Raw genomic sequence first — 22,288 nt, 5'->3', positions numbered from 1 at the left:
CGAAGACGACGAAGACGACGAGGACAAGGATGACGAAGACGACGAAGACGACGTGGACGACTAGGACGACGAAGACGACGACGAGGACGAGGATGACGAAGACGACGAGGACGAAGACGACGATGAGGACAATGACGACGAGGACGACGAAGATGACGAAGACGACGACGATGACGATAACGACGAGGACGAAGACGACGATGAGGACAATGACGACGAGGACGACGAAGATGACGAAGACGACGACGATGACGATAACGACGATGACGATAACGACGAAGACGACGACGAGGACGAAGACGACGATGAGGACAATGACGACGAGGACGACGAAGATGACGAAGACGACGACGACGAAGACAACGACGAGGACAAGGATGACGAAGACGACGACGATGACAAAGACGACGAGGACACGTGGACGTGGACGAGAGTGACGGAAATGATGACGCAGACGAGGACAACGATGACGAGGATAATGACGAAATAATTGACGCAGGGTCAAACATTTGATAGAATTGGGATTGATTTAAGAAAAAATGTTTTTAACCATGGTCAATTATACGTCGCGTTTTCACGAGTACGTTCTTGGAGTTCACTTAATATATACTTAGGTAATCAGAGACATGATAGGAATGTAAAAAATTTTGTATACACAGAATTATACGATACTGTAAATAATTAAATAATATATTTAATGACAACCTATTCAATGTTGCAAATCATCATTTTAATAATATTTTTTTATAGTACTGGAAATGGAAATTGTTGCCATATTAAAATATTTTGTTGTTTTAATCAAAAACCTGAAACGAAACTTTGTTCAAATGACAAAACAATTTGTTACGTCCATAAAATATTTTAATATTTCAAAAATTTTTTTAATATTTATAGTTTAATATATTTTTAATAAAATAAATAATTTTCTTTCAGATATCAACAGTAATAATTAAAGCGGGCGCGTAGCGCCCGCGTTGTTGCTAGTTTGAAGTAAAAAATTAAAAAAATCTGATATCATTCCCATGAGCTAAAATTGAATAAAAGGTAAAACTTTTCCTTCAAATTTCATTAAAAAAACCTCATTGTTTCAGAGTTACGACAATCGAGGTACTTGAAGTTTCACTGAAAATTGCATGGCGGAAAATGTTAAAAAAAATTTAGTGAATAAACAATCGCTGACGCGACTCTTTTTACGCTTGAAATATCGTGTGAAATTTAATATTTCTCGCGATACGCGGGAATTTTCAAAATTTTTCTTTTGCTAAAAACGCGATGATTGAGCGAAAAAATCGTTTCCAATAAAAAAATTGAATCTAAAACCTCAACTTTTGAGGATTCGCTCGTAGAATTGAGGAGAAAAAATTTCATGTGAAAACGCGGTCCAATTGAAAGGGGAATCCAACAAACGAAAAATCAACGTCTTTCGAAATGACGTAGCACCCGTAAAAAGGGTCGTAATGACTTTTCGAATAAACCAAAGTAAACCAAAATAAAACAAAGTAAGCTCTTCCCTTTAAAATGCTCCTTCTTGCATCCGAGATCTAAACCAGTGGCCTAGTAGAAGAAAAAAGAGCGCGGAACATTTTTGGTCTTTTATTCGGAAATTTTTCCTCGGTAGTGAAAACACTTGAAAAAAAGTAAAAAAAAAGCGCGACAAATATTGAAAGACCGCAACCTTAGTTTTGAATGATCTTCACATATTATCATTGTTAATTTGAAATTTTCTTCCTCATTATTTGTTTCATGATAGGGAAAAAAATATAAGACCATTCTAATATAGACAAGATTTACATCATTTGAAATTGACTAAACAGTTTTTGTCCGTCAACATAGAAAAAATAAATATTTAGTAGCGTTGATTGCTTTCGCCATCTGAAGGTAGTTACTCAACTTTAAACAAATCATTTGTAAACAATTTTTTGGAGATAAGAAAAAATGTATAATTTTCCAAAATATTTACTAATTGTCACTCTTCGAAAAAAAAAGCGAAATCACTATAAAAATACTTCAAAAAAGTAAAAAAAGAACGCCAAGTATTAAAAAACCGCCCCTCTAGTTTCGAATGATCTTTACTATATTTTCAGTAAATGAAAAATTTCCTTACCCATTATTTATTGCTAAAATGACATAGTAGGATGATCAAGATAAAAAAAAAATATGAGATCATTTTAGCATAGCCAAGGATTTTGAATAAATTTCGATTTCTGCAAAGAATCATGTTACACCTCCAACTGTACTGGCTAAAGAGTTTTGTGACTTCAAGCGTTCCCAGAATGATTTTGCGATTAAGATATTGTTATTCTAATTTAATGCACAAATTCACTGTCAAAATTACACACAAACTTGGCGTGGATGGTTTTCAAATGGAAGCTCGGCGAAGGAATGCTAATGCTCCATCCGTCTGCATCTAGAGCGAATTTCAATGCCCACTAATTCATTTGGTTCTTATTTCGTTATCCTTCATCCAGCCACGTATGAATTTTTTACTTGTCTACCTATCCATATACTGGTTCATCACAAGTATTCTGTATCCCATTCTCTAATTCATTCACCAGATTGTCTATTTCTTTTATTCCTAAAACCATACTTTCTCCACATTCTATTCGTTTGTTGATTCAATAATTTAAACCATTCGCCTGGATATTTATTGTGTAATAATTCATTAAATCATTCATATTTGCTAATTATTTTATTTTCTTCATTAATCTCTTTCATCTATACACTATCTCAGGAATCTATTTGATTCATCAGACCATTAATTTTGAATAGTATATTTGATCAATCGTGTCTTCCCGAGCTTCCATTTGAAAACCATCTACGCCAAGTTTGTGTGTAATTTTGACAGTGAATTTGTGCATTAAATTAGAATAACAATATCTTAATCGCAAAATCATTCTGGGAACGCTTGAAGTCACAAAACTCTTTAGCCAGTACAGTTGGAGGTGTAACATGATTCTTTGCAGAAATCGAAATTTATTCAAAATCCTTGGCTATGCTAAAATGATCTCATATTTTTTTTTTTATCTTGATCATCCTACTATGTCATTTTAGCAATAAATAATGGGTAAGGAAATTTTTCATTTACTGAAAATATAGTAAAGATCATTCGAAACTAGAGGGGCGGTTTTTTAATACTTGGCGTTCTTTTTTTACTTTTTTGAAGTATTTTTATAGTGTAGACTAAGTTTAATTGCACCAGTACTAAGGGTGCAGGTTCCGCTGAAGGGTTGAAAATATTTATATATATTTGTAGCTCAATCTTTAGTTTACTCGACCGAACTGTCTGAACATTTTAAATTGAATTAGAGTTTTTAAGAACTGATCGATCCCAATGTAGTCACCTATACAATGGAAGTTTGCAATGTATGAAAAATTCGAATGGTGTCAATGAAAAAATGAAAACAAATGCCATAAAAGCAAAAAAATATATTGACCGTTCGCATGGAACTGACAGAATGATCCTAAATTACGATATAAATTTTCTTGTAATTTATTATGGATAATATTCCAAAAATTAAAGATAACAATAACATACTCTATAAGTATATAAGGTCAAGTTTTCTGATTCAGCAAAAGAAAAGTTTCAAATTACTATGCTCTTGCACACGTTTCATATATTTTTTGAAGTCTATAACTTGAAACACATTAATGAATTTTTTTCTTCCTTTTTTACTGGGTGATAAACGTCGTTCGAATAATGAATGATAAAAAAATTTACGTATTTCCAGTTCGAAACTTTTATCTTTCGGGAGCGGGGGGGGGGGGGGGGGGGGGCTAAATTAAAATTGAAATTTCGAGCTGAATGTATACAGCCATTTTTTTGGGACCTGCTAGGACCGTTATGAAAATAATGCATTAATTATAATTTTCTTCGTTGACTGCATCTGATGGTAATGCTTTATTTACCTGGTGTAATAGCGTTAGAACCTTCCTCTAAGTGCGCATCGTCCTCAAGGATTCCTTCCGGAAGTCGCATAAGTCGTTGATCTATATGACCTTTCAGACTAGCAGTTACGTCGAGGAACTCAGCGGGTGTTATTTCATTCGAAATGAGTTTGGTCCATGCTGAAAAAAAGATTTGATCAATATCAGGAGTACTTTCGACAAAACTCTATCGTACTCTTTTCTCAAAATGAAAAAGTTGAGAAATTCAGATTCAGCACACTATTGCAGTAAAGGAAATAACGGCGAAAAACGTACCTTTAGTCAATTCTCTCCGCCGAAAATTGTTTCATATCGTGGATGTCGAATAATTCTTTTATTGCGTTTGAGGCTTTCTAAGTCGTCTCGAGCCTTCGATGTTAGCTTTATAAGTTTGCCTAGAACAAAATAAACACTTATCATTAATCATAAATTTAGCCGAAAACAAAGTATTTATTTCTGATGAACATTCAGATATTTAGAACATACAAATTTGTAGTGATCGTAAATTGAATTGAAAATAGTATTTATTCCTAATGAATATTGAAATTTTTAGAACATGCAAATTTATAGAAAAGATCAATCTCGAGACTTTCACATAAACGTCCAGGCTGACGGATGTTCCCCCATGTTATTTTTTAAAATGCTATTGTACGACTCCAATACGTTATTTGTCCTCCGGGATAAACGGAAAACACTGAAGCCAGTAGGTTTAACTATTCCAAGCCACTGGCGTTCGTAATAGGAGAAAAACGATGAGAAGAGTCTCCGCAACAAGGCTGACAAAGAATTCTTTAGAATGGCATATTGCTCCGCAATCATATGTGCCGGTAAATAAGAAAGAGCAAGTATTTTCTTCAAGAATGTTTTGGCTTCTTCTTGTTGCCTAATGGTAGGTGTTAAAAGTAGTAAGGCTATGCCAGTTCTAACCCATGGGGCTCTCAGGCGGGAGCGGGGACGGGGGAGCGCGGGGACCGTTGCGGGGCTGCACGGCATGTGGAGGGGAAGGTTCTCGCACAGCGGGGGTGCGGCGGCACTTTGAAGAGACAAAAGATTTTTTTACACTATACCCTCCAATGACTATTTATGTTTCCGGTATATCAGATTGAACGGAATTTTCTTTTTAAAGTGCTCTTGCCGAAGATGATCTTAATTATCGGACTCCGTGACCAAAGATGTTTACATGTCACACTAATGACAAATTTATGTGTCCGGTGTTACGTATTTTGTATTGTGGCGCAAGTTCCGACAAGATTTCTTTTCCAAAATGCCCCTCCCCCAAATTTTGCTTAGAGGAATATATTGTTTTTTTCTGAGAAAAAATGAAAGTTTGCATCAGACTGGAAGTATTTGCTCTCAATGACAGATTTATGTGTCCTGTGTTACATTCCTGAGATGGCGATTTCTTTTTTCAAAATGCACCTGCCCCTCCCTCGACAAATTTATGTGTCCTGTGTTGCATCTTTTGTATTCCTGAGGTGGTACAAGTTTCGACGAGATTTTTTTTCAAAAACTAGTTTTAACTCAGAGATTTCAGGGGGAGTGCGTTGCGGGGGCTGTGTGGCGGTCCTCAGGGTAGTGAGGAAGTGGAGGGGGGATGCAGTGGTCCTGCTTGCATTGGATAGACAAAAGTATATTCGAGGAAAAAAGAATTCGCTGATGCCCAATAACAGATTTATGTTTCCTGCATAGAAAAGTCAGTTGAGACGAAAAGTGTTTTCAATTATTGGTATCCGTGACGAAGGAGACCCCTAATGCGAGATTTATGTGTCCTGTGCTACATTCCTGAGATGGCAATGAGATTTCTTTGGGAAATGCGCCTGCCTTCCCACTCATTTTTAGCTTGAAAGTTGTCAAGAAGAATGTTTTCCGAGAAAAAAAATTTTCACATTGGACTAGAAATCTTTACAGAAATGCACAATGACAGATTTATGTGTTCGCTGTAGCACATTTTTTAACCTGCAGAGGCATTTCTCAAAAAGTGTAAGAAGGGATTTTTTGAAGTCAACCGCACTTCCTCCACTTTCTCGATTAGATCTTGGGAATCACATTCGAGTTTCCAGAAAAGTCAAGATTTTTCCTCCCTCCTACTCATCCCCACCTCAAAACCGAAAAAAACGCGTATATAAAATGAAACAATTTTGAGGAAGGTCCAGACTCTGTTGAGACGACGTAACAGTTACGAGTCGAATTCCGTTCAGCGCATCATGTCTCTCACTGTCGACATTGCTACCGAGCAATTGCTGCGTATGCAAGCAACTCTCCTGCGGACGTTGGAGCAATTTTTGGTGTGGGAACACCAATGTGATACCCTCATCGAATCGTTGGAGGAGCAAGTTCGATCGAAACGACCACGACTGGGATATCACCACTCGGTCACTTCGCAAATCTTGCGTCTCGAATGTTTGAAGCAGGCAACACGCCAACGCTTCATACATTGGGGCGGAGGATTAAATGATCACGGATTAACATGGCGCGAAATTGACAGCGCATTTGAGAATCGCTTGTCAACTGGCGCTGTGATTAATCGTGATCATATCGACCCACGACAGTTTCTATTGGATGCGTATGAGCTTGTTGAAGAACAAGTGCAGGCTAATATTCGTAAACACAATAGCATCAAAGTGAACACTTCGTTTAACGGAGAGTTTACCGTGGGTGATAAGCGGGCGAATAAAAGTGTCAACACGGCAAATGTTGAACTTTTCACAACATCGGACCTGAGTGAGTGGTATCAGAAGCGAGTCGTGGAGCCGACTCTAAAATCGCTCGAGGAGTTCCAAGAGAGTGACAGCGGCTGGACCTTGACATCCATAACCAATCTAACAGTGAACATCAACAAGTATAATGCCTTACGTGCAGGATGTCACGTTTCATTGGCAAAATGGATACAGTTGAAAAGAGCGGTGGTGAATGTGAAATCGACGGATAATGCGTGTTTCGGATGGGCAATGACTGCTGCTCTTCATCCGGTAGACCGATACAGTGATCGCACATCTTCTTACCCGCATTATTCAACGATATTCGACTTCCGAGCCATCAACTTCCCTATGACGTTGGACCAGATTGGGAGATTTGAAAAGATTAATAATCTCTCAATCAACGTCTATAGCGAGAACAAGGAAGTCATTTTACCAGTCCGTGTAATCAAGGAGAAGAAGGAGCGGCACTTCAACTTGCTTTACATCGAAGACGTGTCGGGATGTGGAATCGGAAACTTCGCGTGGATCAAGAATTTATCCCGGCTCGTCAACTCACAACTGAACATGAATGGGCACAAGAAATACATCTGTGATCGGTGAGTAAATTAATATAAACAACTGTAGTCATTTCTTTTTTTCACCATTATGATGAAATATTTAAAAAAGAATTTGAAATTATTATTGTTACAGATGCCTCCATTACTTCTCAACCATCGAAAAGCTGCAGTCCCATGAGGTGGATTGCGATGTTATCAACGATTGTGCCGTTCGACTACCAGCTGAGAACGACAAGTGGTTGGAGTTTACCAACGCGAATCGGAAGGAGCGTCTCCCGTTCGTGGTATACGCCGACCTCGAATGCATTCTGGAGAAGACCAGCGCTGAAGAGAGGGAGAAAAACAAAAACCAAGATCATCGTGTCTTCCGCGTTGGATATTATGTAAAGTGCTCCTATGATGATTCGTTGTCAGGATATCACGAACGCCGAGGTGAGGACTGCGTGGAATGGTTCGTGGAAGAACTGAAACAATTAGCTTTGCGCGTTGAAAAAATTCTTCTAACGAACGTTCCGATGAAAACATTGAGTCCGCAAGAGTGGAGAAAATTTCGGGAAGACAAAAAGTGTCATATTTGCGAGAAACCTTTTGTCGAGGGTGATGAGCGTGTCCGCGATCATTGCCACCTGACAGGACAATTCAGAGGTCCAGCTCATTCAGATTGCAATTTAAACTATCAAAACTCTTTTTTCATGCCAATAGTGTTTCATAATTTATCCGGTTATGACGCGCATTTTATAATAAAAGAAGTAGCAACTGCGTTCGCGGGGAAAGTTGATTTGCTCCCGATAACAAAAGAGAAGTACATCTCCTTCTCGAAAACTGTTCAAACATCTGAAGACACGCGAAAAAATATAAAATTACGTTTCATCGACTCTTTCAGATTTCTCAATACAAGTCTCGATAAACTAGCTTCATTTTTAACTGCGGACAAACTCTTAACCTTAAAATCACAATTTCAAGATTTAGACCATTTTCATTTATTAACACGAAAAGGTGTCTTTCCATACGAATACATTGATAGTTTGGAAAAGTTGGATGAAACGGAGCTTCCACCGCGAGAAGCATTTTACAGCTCTTTAACTGATTCAACAGTTTCCGAAAAGGAGTATGCACATGCGAAAAATGTGTGGGAACGATTTTCAACGCGAACGCTCGGTGAATACAGTGATTTATACTTAAAGACTGACGTATTACTTTTAGCCGATATCTTTGAGAATTTCCGCGATACTTGCCTGAAAAGTTACGGTCTTGACCCTGCGTTTTACTATACTCTCCCCGGATATACCTGGGATGCCATGATGAAATATACAAAGGTAAAGTTTGAATTGCTCACTGACATCGACATGGTATTGTTCGTGGAGAGAGGTATTCGAGGTGGTCTTAGTCAATGCTCCAAAAGACATGCTCGTGCCAATAACAAGTACATGAACTCATATGACCCATCTATTCCATCATCATACTTGATGTATTTTGATGTTAACAATTTGTATGGATGGGCAATGAGTCAACCATTGCCTTATGCAGATTTCGAATGGATTGAAGATCTTGCAAACTTCAACTCTGCCATCAGACTCTGAAATTGGTTATATACTTGAAGTTGATCTGGAATATCCAAAACACTTGCACAATGCACATAGTGATTTGCCATTTTGTCCAACGCATGATAAACCTCCGGGCTCGAAGCAAGAGAAGCTTCTTGCAACGGTGAATGCGAAAAAAACGATATGTCATACATTATCGTGCATTGCAGCAGTGTTTAAAACATTGTTTGAAAATCACGAAAATCCACAGAGTCTTGAAGTTTAAGCAATCTTCCTGGCTCAAAACATACATTGATTTGAATACACAATTTCGTACACGTGCGAAAAATGATTTTGAAAAAAATCTATTCAAATTAATGAATAATGCTGTGTTTGGAAAAACCATGGAGGATGTTCGTAGTCACGTCTAAGTTAAACTGTTGACGCAATGGGCAGGTCGATATGGAGCAGAGGCTATGATCGCTAAACCTAACTTTCACAGTCGAAGTATTTTTGCGGAAAATTTAATCGCTGTAGAGTTGCGAAATCTTCAAGTTATGTTTAACAAACCGATATATGTTGGCATGTCTATTTTAGACATTTCAAAAACTTGTTTATATGAATTCCACCACGAGTTCATGATGCCGATGTATCAAAATAAATGTAAAGTCATGTATACGGATACTGATAGTTCAATTTACCATATTGAATGTGAAGATGTGTACGAGGACATGAAATGTAATCTCGACAAATATGACACTAGTGACTATCCCCATGACAACATCTATGGTATACCGCTAGTCAACAAAAAGGTCCCGGGTCTCATGAAAGATGAAAACAATGGGGCCATAATGACTGAATTCGTTGGACTCAGATCGAAGATGTATGCAACGCGAGTTGAAGGTAAGAACGATGTTAAAAAAGCAAAAGGAGTAAAAAGTAATGTTGTTGCGAGAACCATAAGATTTGAGGATTACGTGACATGCCTTAATCAGCAGATCGAGATGAAACGTTCTCAATCTTCAATTCGCTCGACATTACACAATGTCTATACCATCACAGAGACAAAAATTGCTCTAAGTCAACACGATGACAAGCGGTATGTCATACCTGGAACGGTAGACACGTTGCCATGGGGCCATTACAGTATTCCTGAATTTCCAGAAGCTATGGAGTCATAGATCATACGAATTTGTGCTCATGAGTGTTAAAGATTGAGAGAATATATTTGTACTGTGACCGATTTTTCAAGTGCCACAAAATCAAATTCTTCCGCTCATACTATTTTATGTTTTCGAGAACAGTTCTTTTTCTCGTGGGCGCCAGCCACCGAAGTGACATAGTATGATCGGAGGGAAATGATGATTTGCCGGCTTGGCTAGCAGCGGAATGGGCGGGGTGAACGGGAGAATAACTGGCAAAACCAAAAATTGTTAAATGGATGATATCTTAATTATTATTTAACAATCACTTTCCAAAATTACAATAATCAAATCTCGATGAGAATTTACCGGGAGGACCGTAAAATAAAGACGGGAGAAAAAGTCGCGAACTCACACTACAATCTTCACACACAATCGATCGGGAGCCTACACTCACTACAATCTATCACGAGCTCGTATTTTCTGTCACGGTTCTACTCGTGGTCAGAAATTCGTTAAAGATGGAATACGATGACAAATAATTACGTGATGAATAAAATTACTGAGCCCCCGATATTCGGTTACTCAGCCGAGCTATTACCCGTCACACGCGTTCACAATCCCGATCCACGCACTCTTTCTCACTCAAACTCTCTCACAAATATTCCCGACCTTTCCTCTCAGCTTTACAAGAAACAAACGATTACTAAACAAAATTTGAGATTTTCGCGTCGGCCACGCAACTGAAAATTTATTCGACTTTATTTTTCTACCCCGAACTTTACGGAACGCGGGCAACAAGGAAATCAAAAGCCGACTTTCTACGGGACAGAGCCGCCGCCGTGACACATTTTCTCGATATTCAAACTAATTAGACCGAGCGAAATTTCACAATAACATGAAATGAATTATGCCATAATAATCCACGGGAATAATTACTTAAAGAGTCCATCGCCCGAAACGAACAACGAAAGGTTGGACTTACGGCGTGTGAGACTAATTCCCGAGATCGCACGTCCAGTTCGCTCGATGCTCCACGAAAATCTACCGAAAGTGATCGATATTCGTTACGCGGTGTCACTCCCCTCTCTCTCCTCTAACTACGATCTTTACTCGCCCTACAACAGGTGCGACGTATCAATTCTTCTAGTTGGGCGTTAGACGGGGCCCCCAAATTTACACGGGATAAATTGATTAAATGTCGATGACATTATTTCGATAATAATAACCCCTGGCCCAAACACACGATGATTATCAATTTACACAACGGGAAGAGAGAGAATAGCTGTTCGCGAACGAAATTAAATTTCAAAAAGGTCTGATGACGCCCCTTTCGACGGGACTCCCCTGAAATATCGATGTAGATCACTTCTCGATCGTTGGAAATTTCGAATTTCTCGGACCTACGGGAACGTTCTACAGTGACCACCCTGTTTGTGTGTGTGTTGGTGTGGTGTAATTGTGTTGATGCGTACGAGCCCTGCTCAAAGTACGCCGACGTTAGATGTTCTCGTCCTTCTTCGAATCTTTCCCTTGTTCCATTTCTCACGGGAAGACAGCCAAACGCATGAGTCCTGCTCGAAATACATTGTCAACGACGATTGGCCTTCCTCCTAATTCGAATTCGACTCTCCCGATTTACATGAAATAATTAAATCGACAAATAAATCAAATATTCTTTTTCTCTTAACAAGGTCCCACAGAAATCTTTGCGGAATCGTTGCGTGGCCGAAGCATCGAACGAAACGGACGGGAGGACATTTGTGTCATCTCTTAATTTTCGTTCATCTTCTTTAGTCAAAATAAAAAAATCGTCACAGTACATTGAATGCGAAAAATTGTGAGAGTGGGAACGTGTTCTCAACATTTATACATTTTAATTAATTATACATTTATACATTGTAATAAAAATTCTCTCCTCAAAAATTTGTACATTTGGAATATATATATTTTGTAATTGATGTTAAATCAATTTTTTTGTGAAACTGTCATTCTTTTTCCTTCAATCTGCTCTTCGTGCGGAGAACTTGATTGGGAAAGGGTCGTAAAAATAAATCAGACTTTGAATTTTCCATCTTTATCGTTTACAAATCATTTTTATTTATCCAACTATTGTGTGCTTTGTCGAAACCTAGCCACTTTACAAACAACTGACTACCACGTTTCGTCAACACTTTTTCAATGAGATATATGTCGGGATATTTTGCTCGAAGCAGCTCTTGCTCGTAAAAACCACCTGCGATGGGCTCATCTTGATGATCTTTTATATTATATGTAACTGGATTAGCTTTTCTCACTCGATATACTGTGAAAATTTCAGTTGTCCAGTTTGGTGTATAACCTTTTTCGAATACATTCTTAAATTTACTTATGCGCACTTTATCGCCGATTTTTAATTTTGCTTGGTTTCCTACTTCAGATCTATTGTATACATTGTGCAATAATTGTTTTTCATTCTCAGCGTTCACATCTTTCGGATTCATTTTTATCGTACGATGTAATGTATCATTATATTTTATAATTAATGTATCGAGAATATCGATCCATTTCCAGTTTCCGCGAAAACTAAATTGAATCCACATTTTATTCTTAAGTGTACGATTGAAGCGCTCACAAATAGATGCTTTCAAATTACTAAATGTAGAATACAAGTGTATATTATACTTTTTCATCAAAGCCTTAAAGTTCATATTATAAAATTCTTTTCCTCGATCGACGTGAAGATTTTTCGGTATGCGTCCTTTGCTGAGAATCGTCTCCATTGCAGCACTCACATCTTTTCCACTTTTACTCTTCAACGGTGCGGCCCAGGCGAATTTGGAGAATATATCGATGACGGTGAGGAGAAATTTATGGTTGGAGTTGTGTTGTGCATATGCAGACATATCTACAAGATCAGCTTGCCAAGTCTCATCCAGGCCACGTATATCCACATGTCGACGTGGATAATTCCGCCGAGCTGGCTTATGCAGTTCTTCAATCACCGCAAGCTTCTTTTCACTCATTTTTTCTTCTCCCCCCCACGGTCCTCATCAATTGCAGAAGATAAGAGTCTGGAGGATTTTTCACTGACTTATCATTAGATGATCTCGTAAAAACTTCATATCATCATGAAGTTCTGAGATTTCTCTCTTTATATTATCAATTTTTTCACGGAGATGGGCGAGCTCGGTTCTCACACGCTTTTCTGCAGCCGCCACATTCGATTCACACTTTTGATTCGTTGTATGAGTCACACTATGAGTTATAGAATGAATGTGTTTGCTGAATGCACCGAGTGTTACAACATCTCGAGCATTTACTGGCTCGCCAACGTTGCTCAGTCGTTTTTGTTCCAAGTCGTAATGACCGTCCGATGTAATTTTGAATCCAGCACCTGGTTTACCCGGAGGACCTGCACCACGTCTACTCAACTTTCGTCCAAACACATCGACGCTCATGTTGGGAATGTGGATGAAAGCAAGCCATCACATGTTAATAAATGATTTCAGCTTCACGCAACTCTTCGATAATCGATATAATTTCATTCGAATGTGATGAATTTCCAGCGGCTTGCGATGCGAGCAACAAACGAAGACGATCCACTAGTTCATTCGGATCATCCCAAGGAACATAGTCGACAGAGGTATGCTTTCGTGCTACCTTATACTTGGGCAGAGCACCACCTTTCTTATCGTTGCTACCGAGCATTTGGGATATATAATTTTTTAATTTACTATTCTTATCCTGACGTACTGCACCCATGCGTTTATAAAATTTTTTATGAGCATTCGTTGTGATGACAATTTTCTGATATTTCTCCAAGTCATTTGGTGTTACATATTGAGTTCGGGCTCTTTTTTAAACAACAGTTCGACCAAGCCAATACTTTTGGGATACTTTTCATCTCCAACCACTATATGATCGAGTTCGAAATGAATTGGTAGATCACCAATCATTAATCTGTTTTGAGCGAGATTTCGTACTCCATACACGCCATCTAATCTTGTTTTGTTACTACTACGCAGTAAGCCCAGATATTCACGTATCAAATTATCAACATCTCCAGATGATTCCAAGTTATCATCGTCCTCATCATCATCATTATTATCTTCATGAATATCATTATCACTATTTTTAGTTAAGGGTACGCCGACATTCTCATCAGTAATTGCATCATGCCAAATATCATCTTTGAAAGAAATATCTTGCTTCATGCTATTTTCTTCAAAATTTGGAGACTCTTCCTCCTCCTCCTCTTCCACCTTTTTAACATTTACACGTTCATTCTTAATTTTAGGTTTTTTCGTATATGAAACTAGTTCTTCTAATGGTTCAACAATCGGTTTAAACACATCTTGCATTTTCTGCTGAGCACTATCACGTTCACTTTTCAACATTCGATGTTTTCGTCTGATTGCATCACTCGCCTTGGCAAGTTCACTCAATACAGCCGTCTCCTTTAAAAGTTCTTTGCGCTTCATGTTGACACGAGTAAGTCAGACTTTAGACTGTCTTGTAAAATCCAGGGGAACAATTATTTATCATCATCATCATCATCATCGATAGTGAGGAAAGAATCAAATCCCCTTCTATATCTTCCAGCATTCAATTCACTGTCCTTGTCAATCGTGATGAATCCATACTTGTCCGATTTCCAACACTTGACACACATTTTTTTGAAACGTGCATAAGTCATATCCGTATTGACATGATCATTATATACATGCTTGAGGTTCATATCATCTTGTTTGAATAGCACTATAAAATTTGCATTGTCTCTCACGAGATGTTTCGGAATACGAGTATACGTCTGACAGAGATAAAAACTATCCACAATCTCGTGTCTTCCCATGGAAAAAATGCTCTCACGTTGTCCTGTTTCTCACACGTTATATCGTCAAAGATGAATATGGAGTTTGGGCGAGCTTCACTAGGTGCCACAACTTGTTCATGCTCGTTAAATTGAAAAAATTCCACTCCTTCCACAGGTTTAAGCATTTGCTCGAGCAATCGGTATTTAGGCTGCTTCAACAATTTCGAGTATAGATATATATTCTCAAATCTCAAACCATTTGGATGTATTAGGAGCGTGAGTAAGGCATTCGTTTTTCCACAATTCGAGGGGCCACAAAATACGGCTCGAATGCTGTTAGGTAGTAAGTTTCCATGACGCTTCTTCACACTACCCGCTCCAACAATAAATTCATCGAAATTTATTATGGGGAGTTGACCACTCTAAACTTGTTTCTTCGACTTCATCTCGCGTGCGACTGATTGAAAAAATCATATAAATGCAACTTTATAATGTTGGAATAGTCAGTCGAGTTGTAACCACTGCAGAGTGATGATTGTACATGATAAACCTGGTAAAGGTTTGGTAAACAGTATAATCAACAATCTCCCCGTGGAACTACATCTACCGGGCTATTAATATTGTGGACCTGGTACGAAATTGATCAAACGTCTTGCTCGTGGTGATCCTGGTATAAACGCGCTGGACACTGCGTGTAAAGAACACGATATCGCATATTCGAAAAATCGTGAAAACTTGGAAGCACGACATCTGGCGGATAAAATTTTGGCTGAACAAGCCTGGCAACGTGTAACCTCGAAAGACGCAAGTCTTGGTGAAAGAGCAAGTGCTTGGGCCGTGACAAACTTTATGAAGGCGAAAAAGAAATTTGGTCTAGGTATGAAACGAGTGACGAAAAAGACCAAAAAAAGTGTTTGCCTGAAAAAGATCATTAGTGCCGCAAAGAAAGCCATGATTCGTAGTGGTGACCCCCGTGCAATCGTCATGTCAGTATTGAAAGGTGCGCGTGCCAGTGTTAAAGGTGTTAAAGTACGCACGCCTCGGGTTCTACCTGTACCTAACAAAATCGGCGGTTTATTGCCCTTCCTCGTACCCATCTTTGCCGGCCTTAGCGCCGTTGGTGCACTGTCTGGTGGAAGTGCTGCAATAGTCAAAGCTGGAAATGCTGCTCAAGTGGCTAAAAAGGAATTGGAGGAAAGTAAACGTCACAACAGAACACTCGAGGCCATCGCTTTGGGTAAAGGTTTACATCTGAAACCATACAAACAGGGTTTGGGTCTTTACTTCGGGACAAAAATCGTATAATCATGCTACCACATCAACCACTCACCGACATCGATCTGCTAAAGAATGCGAGAGCCATGAAAATTCGTAACTTTCGTGGCGTTTTCATGCGTGACACTTTACCTGAAAATGGACCACTCAAGCACGAATCAGCAATCGTGAATTTGGATGAAAATGTGGGCCCTGGGACACACTGGGTTGCATATAAGAAGACTGCGCAACGAATCACATACTTTGATAGATTCGGCAATCTCCCACCTCCACCCGAACTCATGAGATACTTCAATGTTGGTAGCGTGAAATACAATTATAAAAAGTATCAGGAATACGATACAATAATATGCGGGCATTTATGCTTGAAATTTTTGTGTGAACAACTAAATCGACGAGACAATTATGCACTATATAAATGAGGACTATGGAGCTGCGTGTTTAGTTCTAAATCTGCGAGCATCATGGATGATAGTTTGACGATCACCATTACTGGATCATCCTCCATACTCGAGACACAATTTTTTCCACCCATCGAACTATCGCCCGACAAAAATTATACTCTTGGACTCGTCGAGCTCCTCACATTCAATTCGATTCCAAATATCGACATTGGTTGCAATGAATTTCACGTTGGAAATCATGTGGTGACCATTCCAACGGGCAGCTATGAAATTGAAGATATTGAAAAATATTTGAAAACTGAGTTGGCATCTAAAAACATACAAATTCAGCTTAAGCCGAATAATTATACGCTACGCAGTGAAATTGAGTGCAATCAATCGATTGATTTTACATCCGAAAATTCGATTGGACCTTTGCTGGGTTTTACGTCGCGTCGATTGGAGCCCAATAAAAGACATGTGTCCGATCTACCCGTGTCCATTCTCAAAGTGAACGCCATTCGAGTCGAGTGTAACATAACCACTGGTGCATACATCAACGGGCGAAAAGTTCATACAATTCACGAATTTTTCCCATCTGTACCGGTCGGCTATAAAATCATCGAAGTACCGTCGAGCGTCATTTATCTACCAATCACAACTCGTCGCATTGACAATATACAGCTTCGTATTGTCGATCAAGACGGAGATTTGATCAATTTCCGCGGTGAAGTCATCACCATAAGACTTCATATAAAATCTCAATGGGCATAATTTACAATCATCGTATTGGCAATATTAATAAGCCAACATGGGATTACGAAACCACCAGTCGTCGAACGACGCTGAAAGCGTTAACACCTCAAAACCTTCTACTATTAAAGAGTTTGGGTCTCAAAATTCGTGGAGTTCGCGTGTGAGAAATTATCTGCTTTGCTCGTTGTGCATCTGCTGCCTACAATGGAGGAAGAAATCGTAAACATCCAGACACCCGTCATGTTTGACGAATCCATCATACATTATGAGGTTCATGCTCATCAACCATACGCGTCGTCAACATACAACAACAGTGATGAAATACGTATTTCAATCCAGCATCAAGATTTATCAATTCTACCGAGTAAAAGTTCAATTCACATTTGCGGCAAACTGACAAAGGCGGATGGTGCAGCGTTAGCTGCAACGAGCCTCGTCAACAATGCCATTTGTCATTTATTCGAGGAGGTGCGTTATGAACTTAAAGCAGTTGAAATCGATCGTAATAAAAATGTGGGAATCACATCTCTCAACAAAGGATATACATCTCATTCGTCGGCGAGAAGTGCAATGCTTGAGAACACCGGTTGGCTCGATGTTGAGGAGACTAAACAAATTGTAGACGTAGCAGGCAACTTTGACGTATGCATACCACTGAGCATGCTGCTGGGATTTGCTGAAGATTATCGAAAAATGGTGGTGAATGCAAAGCACGAATTGATTTTGACTAAATCACGTTCCGATGATAATGCAATAGTTCAACCAGCCGCTGAAGATTATAAAATTACACTGCGAAAAATTGAATGGCTCGTTCCATACGTCACCATGGCGGATAAACGGAAAATTCAACTGTTGAAATTCATCGCCAAAGATACCCCAATTCCAATGAGTTTTCGTACGTGGGAATTGTATGAATATCCAATGTTACCGGCGACATTGAAACACGTGTGGTCAGTCAAGACATCAACGCAGCTGGAAAAACCTCGATATGTGATCCTGGCATTCCAAACAGGACGAAAGAATAATAAGAGGCAAAATGCGAGTAATTTTGATCATTGCAACGTTACTGATGTAAAATTATACTTAAATTCACAATGCTATCCTTATGGTAATATGAATTTGAATATAGAACAAAATCAGTATGCAGTACTCTACGATATGTATACAAACTTTCAACCGATGTACTACAATAAGGAGGCCGAACCATGGCTTACAAAAGTGGATTTTCTCAAATTTGCACCTCTCATTGTGATTGACTGCTCGAAGCAGAACGATTCTCTCAAGTCTGGACCTGTTGATGTGCGCCTCGAATTTGAAACAAGCACAAATATTCCAGCACAAACATGCGCATACTGCCTCATTCTACACGACCGCATCGTTGAATACAATCCTGTGAGTGGTGGGGTGAGAAAATTGGTATAAAACCGTACCATCAACTTCTTCAGCCAACAGTCATCATGGATTTTGTCATCGATCTACAAGGCTTCAAAGGACCCATCAATGAGTTTATACTCAAAGAAATTTCAATCATTCGTGCGGACGTGAAGAATGCTGAACCTCTCACACTTTCTTCGCACCACCGTATGCATGGGATTCTCTGCCGACAAAGTATAAAACGACAAACAAATGGCTGGAACGTAATTTTCATGGATTGTCATGGGATTTTGGTGTTATACCATACGATGCAGCAAGAGGAATAATTCAAACTATCTTACGCGGCGCTCATACCATCTTCGTAAAAGGCTGCGAAAAGTCTTTATGGCTGACGAACTTTTTGGATCTGTCAACGGAGATTGTCGATTTGGAGACTTTGGACTGCCCATCGTTGAAAAAACTGCCGAAAAGTCCATCGAATTGCGACCATCACCACCATACCAACGAATCGAAATTTAATTGTGCAACGAAGAATGTAAAATCTTTGCAAAGCTGGTTATACGTATATCATGCATGATGTAATAGAGGGATCTTGGAATAAACAAAACAATTTTTTCATAAATGTGTAATTTTATTTATACAATATTCCTCCTCCTCCTCCTCCTTCAACATACATTTCATCGATGATTCAGATATATACATTTTTGCGTTGAGAATATTAGAAATCTCTTTGAGAAAATTCAATAGCGTTCCAATCACCACCGAGATATTTCATTGGCTACAGAGATTTTTTTATGTAGAAAATGTTAGGAGAAAACCAGCTATACCATTGTTTGGGGAGAATAGTTTCATATGATACAGTGACCTATTGTTCACTCAAGTTTCTTGTTTACAGCTTCGTTTTTAACAATTTTATGTAAAAAATCACTGTTTTTTTTTCATGTTTGCTTATAAAATGAAAACTATTAAGGGTGATCGGGATAGTTTCCCTCGAGAAATTGTAAAGAATGAAAATACGAAGAAATTGAGAGGTCGAACGATCGGACTGTGAGTTTAAGAAAAATTCGCTAAAAGTCAACGACAATACAGTTTTTTTTTAAATTTTAACTCGGTTATTTTTTGAATTGTAGTGTTAATCCTCTAGCCAGTATTATTTATATAATACTGGCTAGAGGATTAACACTACAACAAAATAACATAAACTTTATTTGTGCCAAAAGCAGGGACTGTCCGATCCGTAGTTTTGGATCTATGGCATTTGAATTTTTTTATTCTATTTGAATTTTTTACTATAAAATTTTCTAGCAGGCCGGAGTGCGACAGGTGCGATCCGATTTCAGTTGACCAAAACGATTTGGAAAGGGGGATTCTCATACTTCAAAACGTTGGTTTTGGTTTTTCATTAAAACGCTGAGGAATATGTAAGAAATGAAGCTGAACGTCACGAGAAACGGCTGAGCGCGTGAGAGTAATTATATTTCATAAAATAAAATACAGATCAATTCGAAAAAAATTTTACAAATCTTGAAAAAACGTTATATTAAAAAAAAAACTAATCTGCATCTATTTTTTAAAGTGTCAAAAGAATCAAATAACAAGTAAAAAATAATAAACCGAAAAATCGCCCTTGAAATCATTTTGGAAACCGATGCCTCATTCTTCTTATTTGATTCGAACAGCTAAATCAACTGAAAAAAACTCCATCTAATTTACGTGCGGCATTAAAATTTATTATATTAATTCGAGGCCAAGTATTTTCTAATGAATTGAAAAAAGTTACCATTTGAATTACGTGCAGCATTAAAATTTATGATATCAATCGGTGGACAAGTATTTTATTAGTAAATCCAAATTTTGACATTATTAAATTCTTCTGAGAAGCTTTTAAATCCAAAAAAATCACATGAAAGCTAGTCATTTCTTACTCTATGGTGGCAGAGACTTATAAGAAAATCGACTCTTCTCAGACTTTCAGGATCCTCTGGTATTATTCACAAAATTCGACGTCGATTGGATCGATACAAATTATGTTTAAATATGTGTTAAAAGTACTTGTCCGGTCCATCACTATTCATTCAATAAAGAATCAATCATAAAAAAACGAAATGGCACGGCAGAATCTCGTTAAAAGTTTGTTGAAATGCGATTCATTATTAATTTAATGTTATTAATAATATTATAGGTTAGTTCTTATTCCGAATGGAACTCGTTCGCTGGAAGAATAAGTGGGAAGTAAAAATTGCCGTCATCGAATGTAAACTGCAGAGTTATTGTGGAAGCTTGAACATATACATTATGTACAATTTTTTTTCATTTATCGATGCACAATAATATCCCTTCTATATTGCGGAATAATTTGTTTCCGTTTTTTATTAAATTAGTGCAATTAAGTAAAAATTACTTGAAGATAATTCTCTCAATTCCCTCTGCATGAATACTTGTGATCCATCAGTTCTAGACAAGCCCTGACTTTTATTTGGATAAACAATTTAAACGGAAAGTGATGGGCCGGACAAGTACTTTTAACACATATTTAAACATAATTTGTATCGATCCAATCGACGTCGAATTTTATGAATAATACCAGAGGATCCTGAAAGTCTGAGAAGAGTCGATTTTCTTATAAGTCTCTGCCACCATAGAGTAAGAAATGACTAGCTTTCATGTGATTTTTTTGGATTTAAAAGCTTCTTAGAAGAATTTAATAATGTCAAAATTTGGATTTACTAATAAAATACTTGTCCACCGATTGATATCATAAATTTTAATGCTGCACGTAATTCAAATGGTAACTTTTTTCAATTCATTAGAAAATACTTGGCCTCGAATTAATATAATAAATTTTAATGCCGCACGTAAATTAGATGGAGTTTTTTTCAGTTGATTTAGCTGTTCCAATCAAATAAGAAGAATGAGGCATCGGTTTCCAAAATGATTTCAAGGGCGATTTTTCGGTTTATTATTTTTTACTTGTTATTTGATTCTTTTGACACTTTAAAAAATAGATGCAGATTAGTTTTTTTTTTAATATAACGTTTTTTCAAGATTTGTAAAATTTTTTTCGAATTGTTCTGTATTTTTTTTTATGAAATAATTTTTTTTACAATTAAAAAAAAATTTTTTTTAAAGTTTTTTTTATGGGTGGAATTATCAGCAAACAAGGGACCATCAATGTACTTGTCCTAACCTTTTTTTTCCCTAGGGGAAGTTTATGGTTTGATATCACGTCTTTTTTCTCAAAAGATCCTTATTTATGTTCAGATGACTGTAAGATTTTAGTTTAAATTTCTATGAATTGTTTATAATTTTCGGCGTATAACGTTGGTTTTCACGAAAAAAGACCTATTTTTCGTCGAAATTGTACTGAAAATATTTCGATAGAGGTTTAGTCTTGGACTTTTGTGATTTTTCTCCTTGTCTTCTAATATGTTTCGTCCATTGGGAACTCAAGAGCATGGAGCAATGCGTGTTGCGGGCCGAGATATGATTTTCGGCTGATAACGTTAGGAAAAAGAAAGGAAAAGAGGAAAGATACATCAAATTCAAGACACAACATATCCAACAGAATTGGCCCTTTTTAAATGTTGCTTTTGCATTCTGAATCTAGACATTTTCGTGTCATTCAAAACGTGTCCCCGATGAAATATATTTCCAAAGTTTGCAAGTGGCCGCTGAGATCCAATTATCCAGTTTGATAGTTGCTGAAAAAAGGCACCCGGAAACATTTATTATCTCAGAACTCAAAGAAGCAAAAAAAACTGAGCGTACTTAATTCAACAAAGCAACGGAATTCAAAGACGTTTAAGATATCTGCATTGGTTTTAGAGAAAAACAATTTCAGGAGAATTCAGGAATGAATT

The 22,288-nt window shown here is 37.8% G+C and overlaps 2 protein-coding genes across 11 annotated transcripts in view; one reads left to right on the top strand and one right to left on the bottom strand.

Annotated features, from left to right (window-relative positions):
- The window catches only part of rdgB (retinal degeneration B), a 1,063,172-nt gene that overhangs the window by 544,364 nt on the left and 496,520 nt on the right, over nt 1–22,288 (top strand). The gene's annotated exons all lie outside the window — the stretch shown is intronic.
- LOC122414392 (uncharacterized) overlaps nt 1–22,288 on the bottom strand; it is a 237,537-nt gene that overhangs the window by 8,959 nt on the left and 206,290 nt on the right. For all 3 annotated transcript variants that reach the window (XM_043425628.1, XM_043425630.1, XM_043425629.1), the window contains 2 exons: nt 4,201–4,319; nt 3,907–4,065 (listed from right to left, as the gene is read on the bottom strand). In XM_043425628.1, coding sequence (XP_043281563.1) covers nt 3,907–3,976 — 70 coding nt within the window. In that variant the 5' untranslated portion in view covers nt 3,977–4,065; nt 4,201–4,319. The remainder of the gene's footprint in view (nt 1–3,906; nt 4,066–4,200; nt 4,320–22,288) is intronic.

This window comes from Venturia canescens, chromosome 8, assembly GCF_019457755.1.
Source record: "Venturia canescens isolate UGA chromosome 8, ASM1945775v1, whole genome shotgun sequence".
In the NCBI taxonomy this organism is placed as follows: Eukaryota; Metazoa; Arthropoda; class Insecta; order Hymenoptera; family Ichneumonidae; genus Venturia; species Venturia canescens.
The sequence above is the reverse complement of the archived record's forward strand: the minus strand, read 5'-3'. Positions and strand labels throughout refer to the sequence as shown.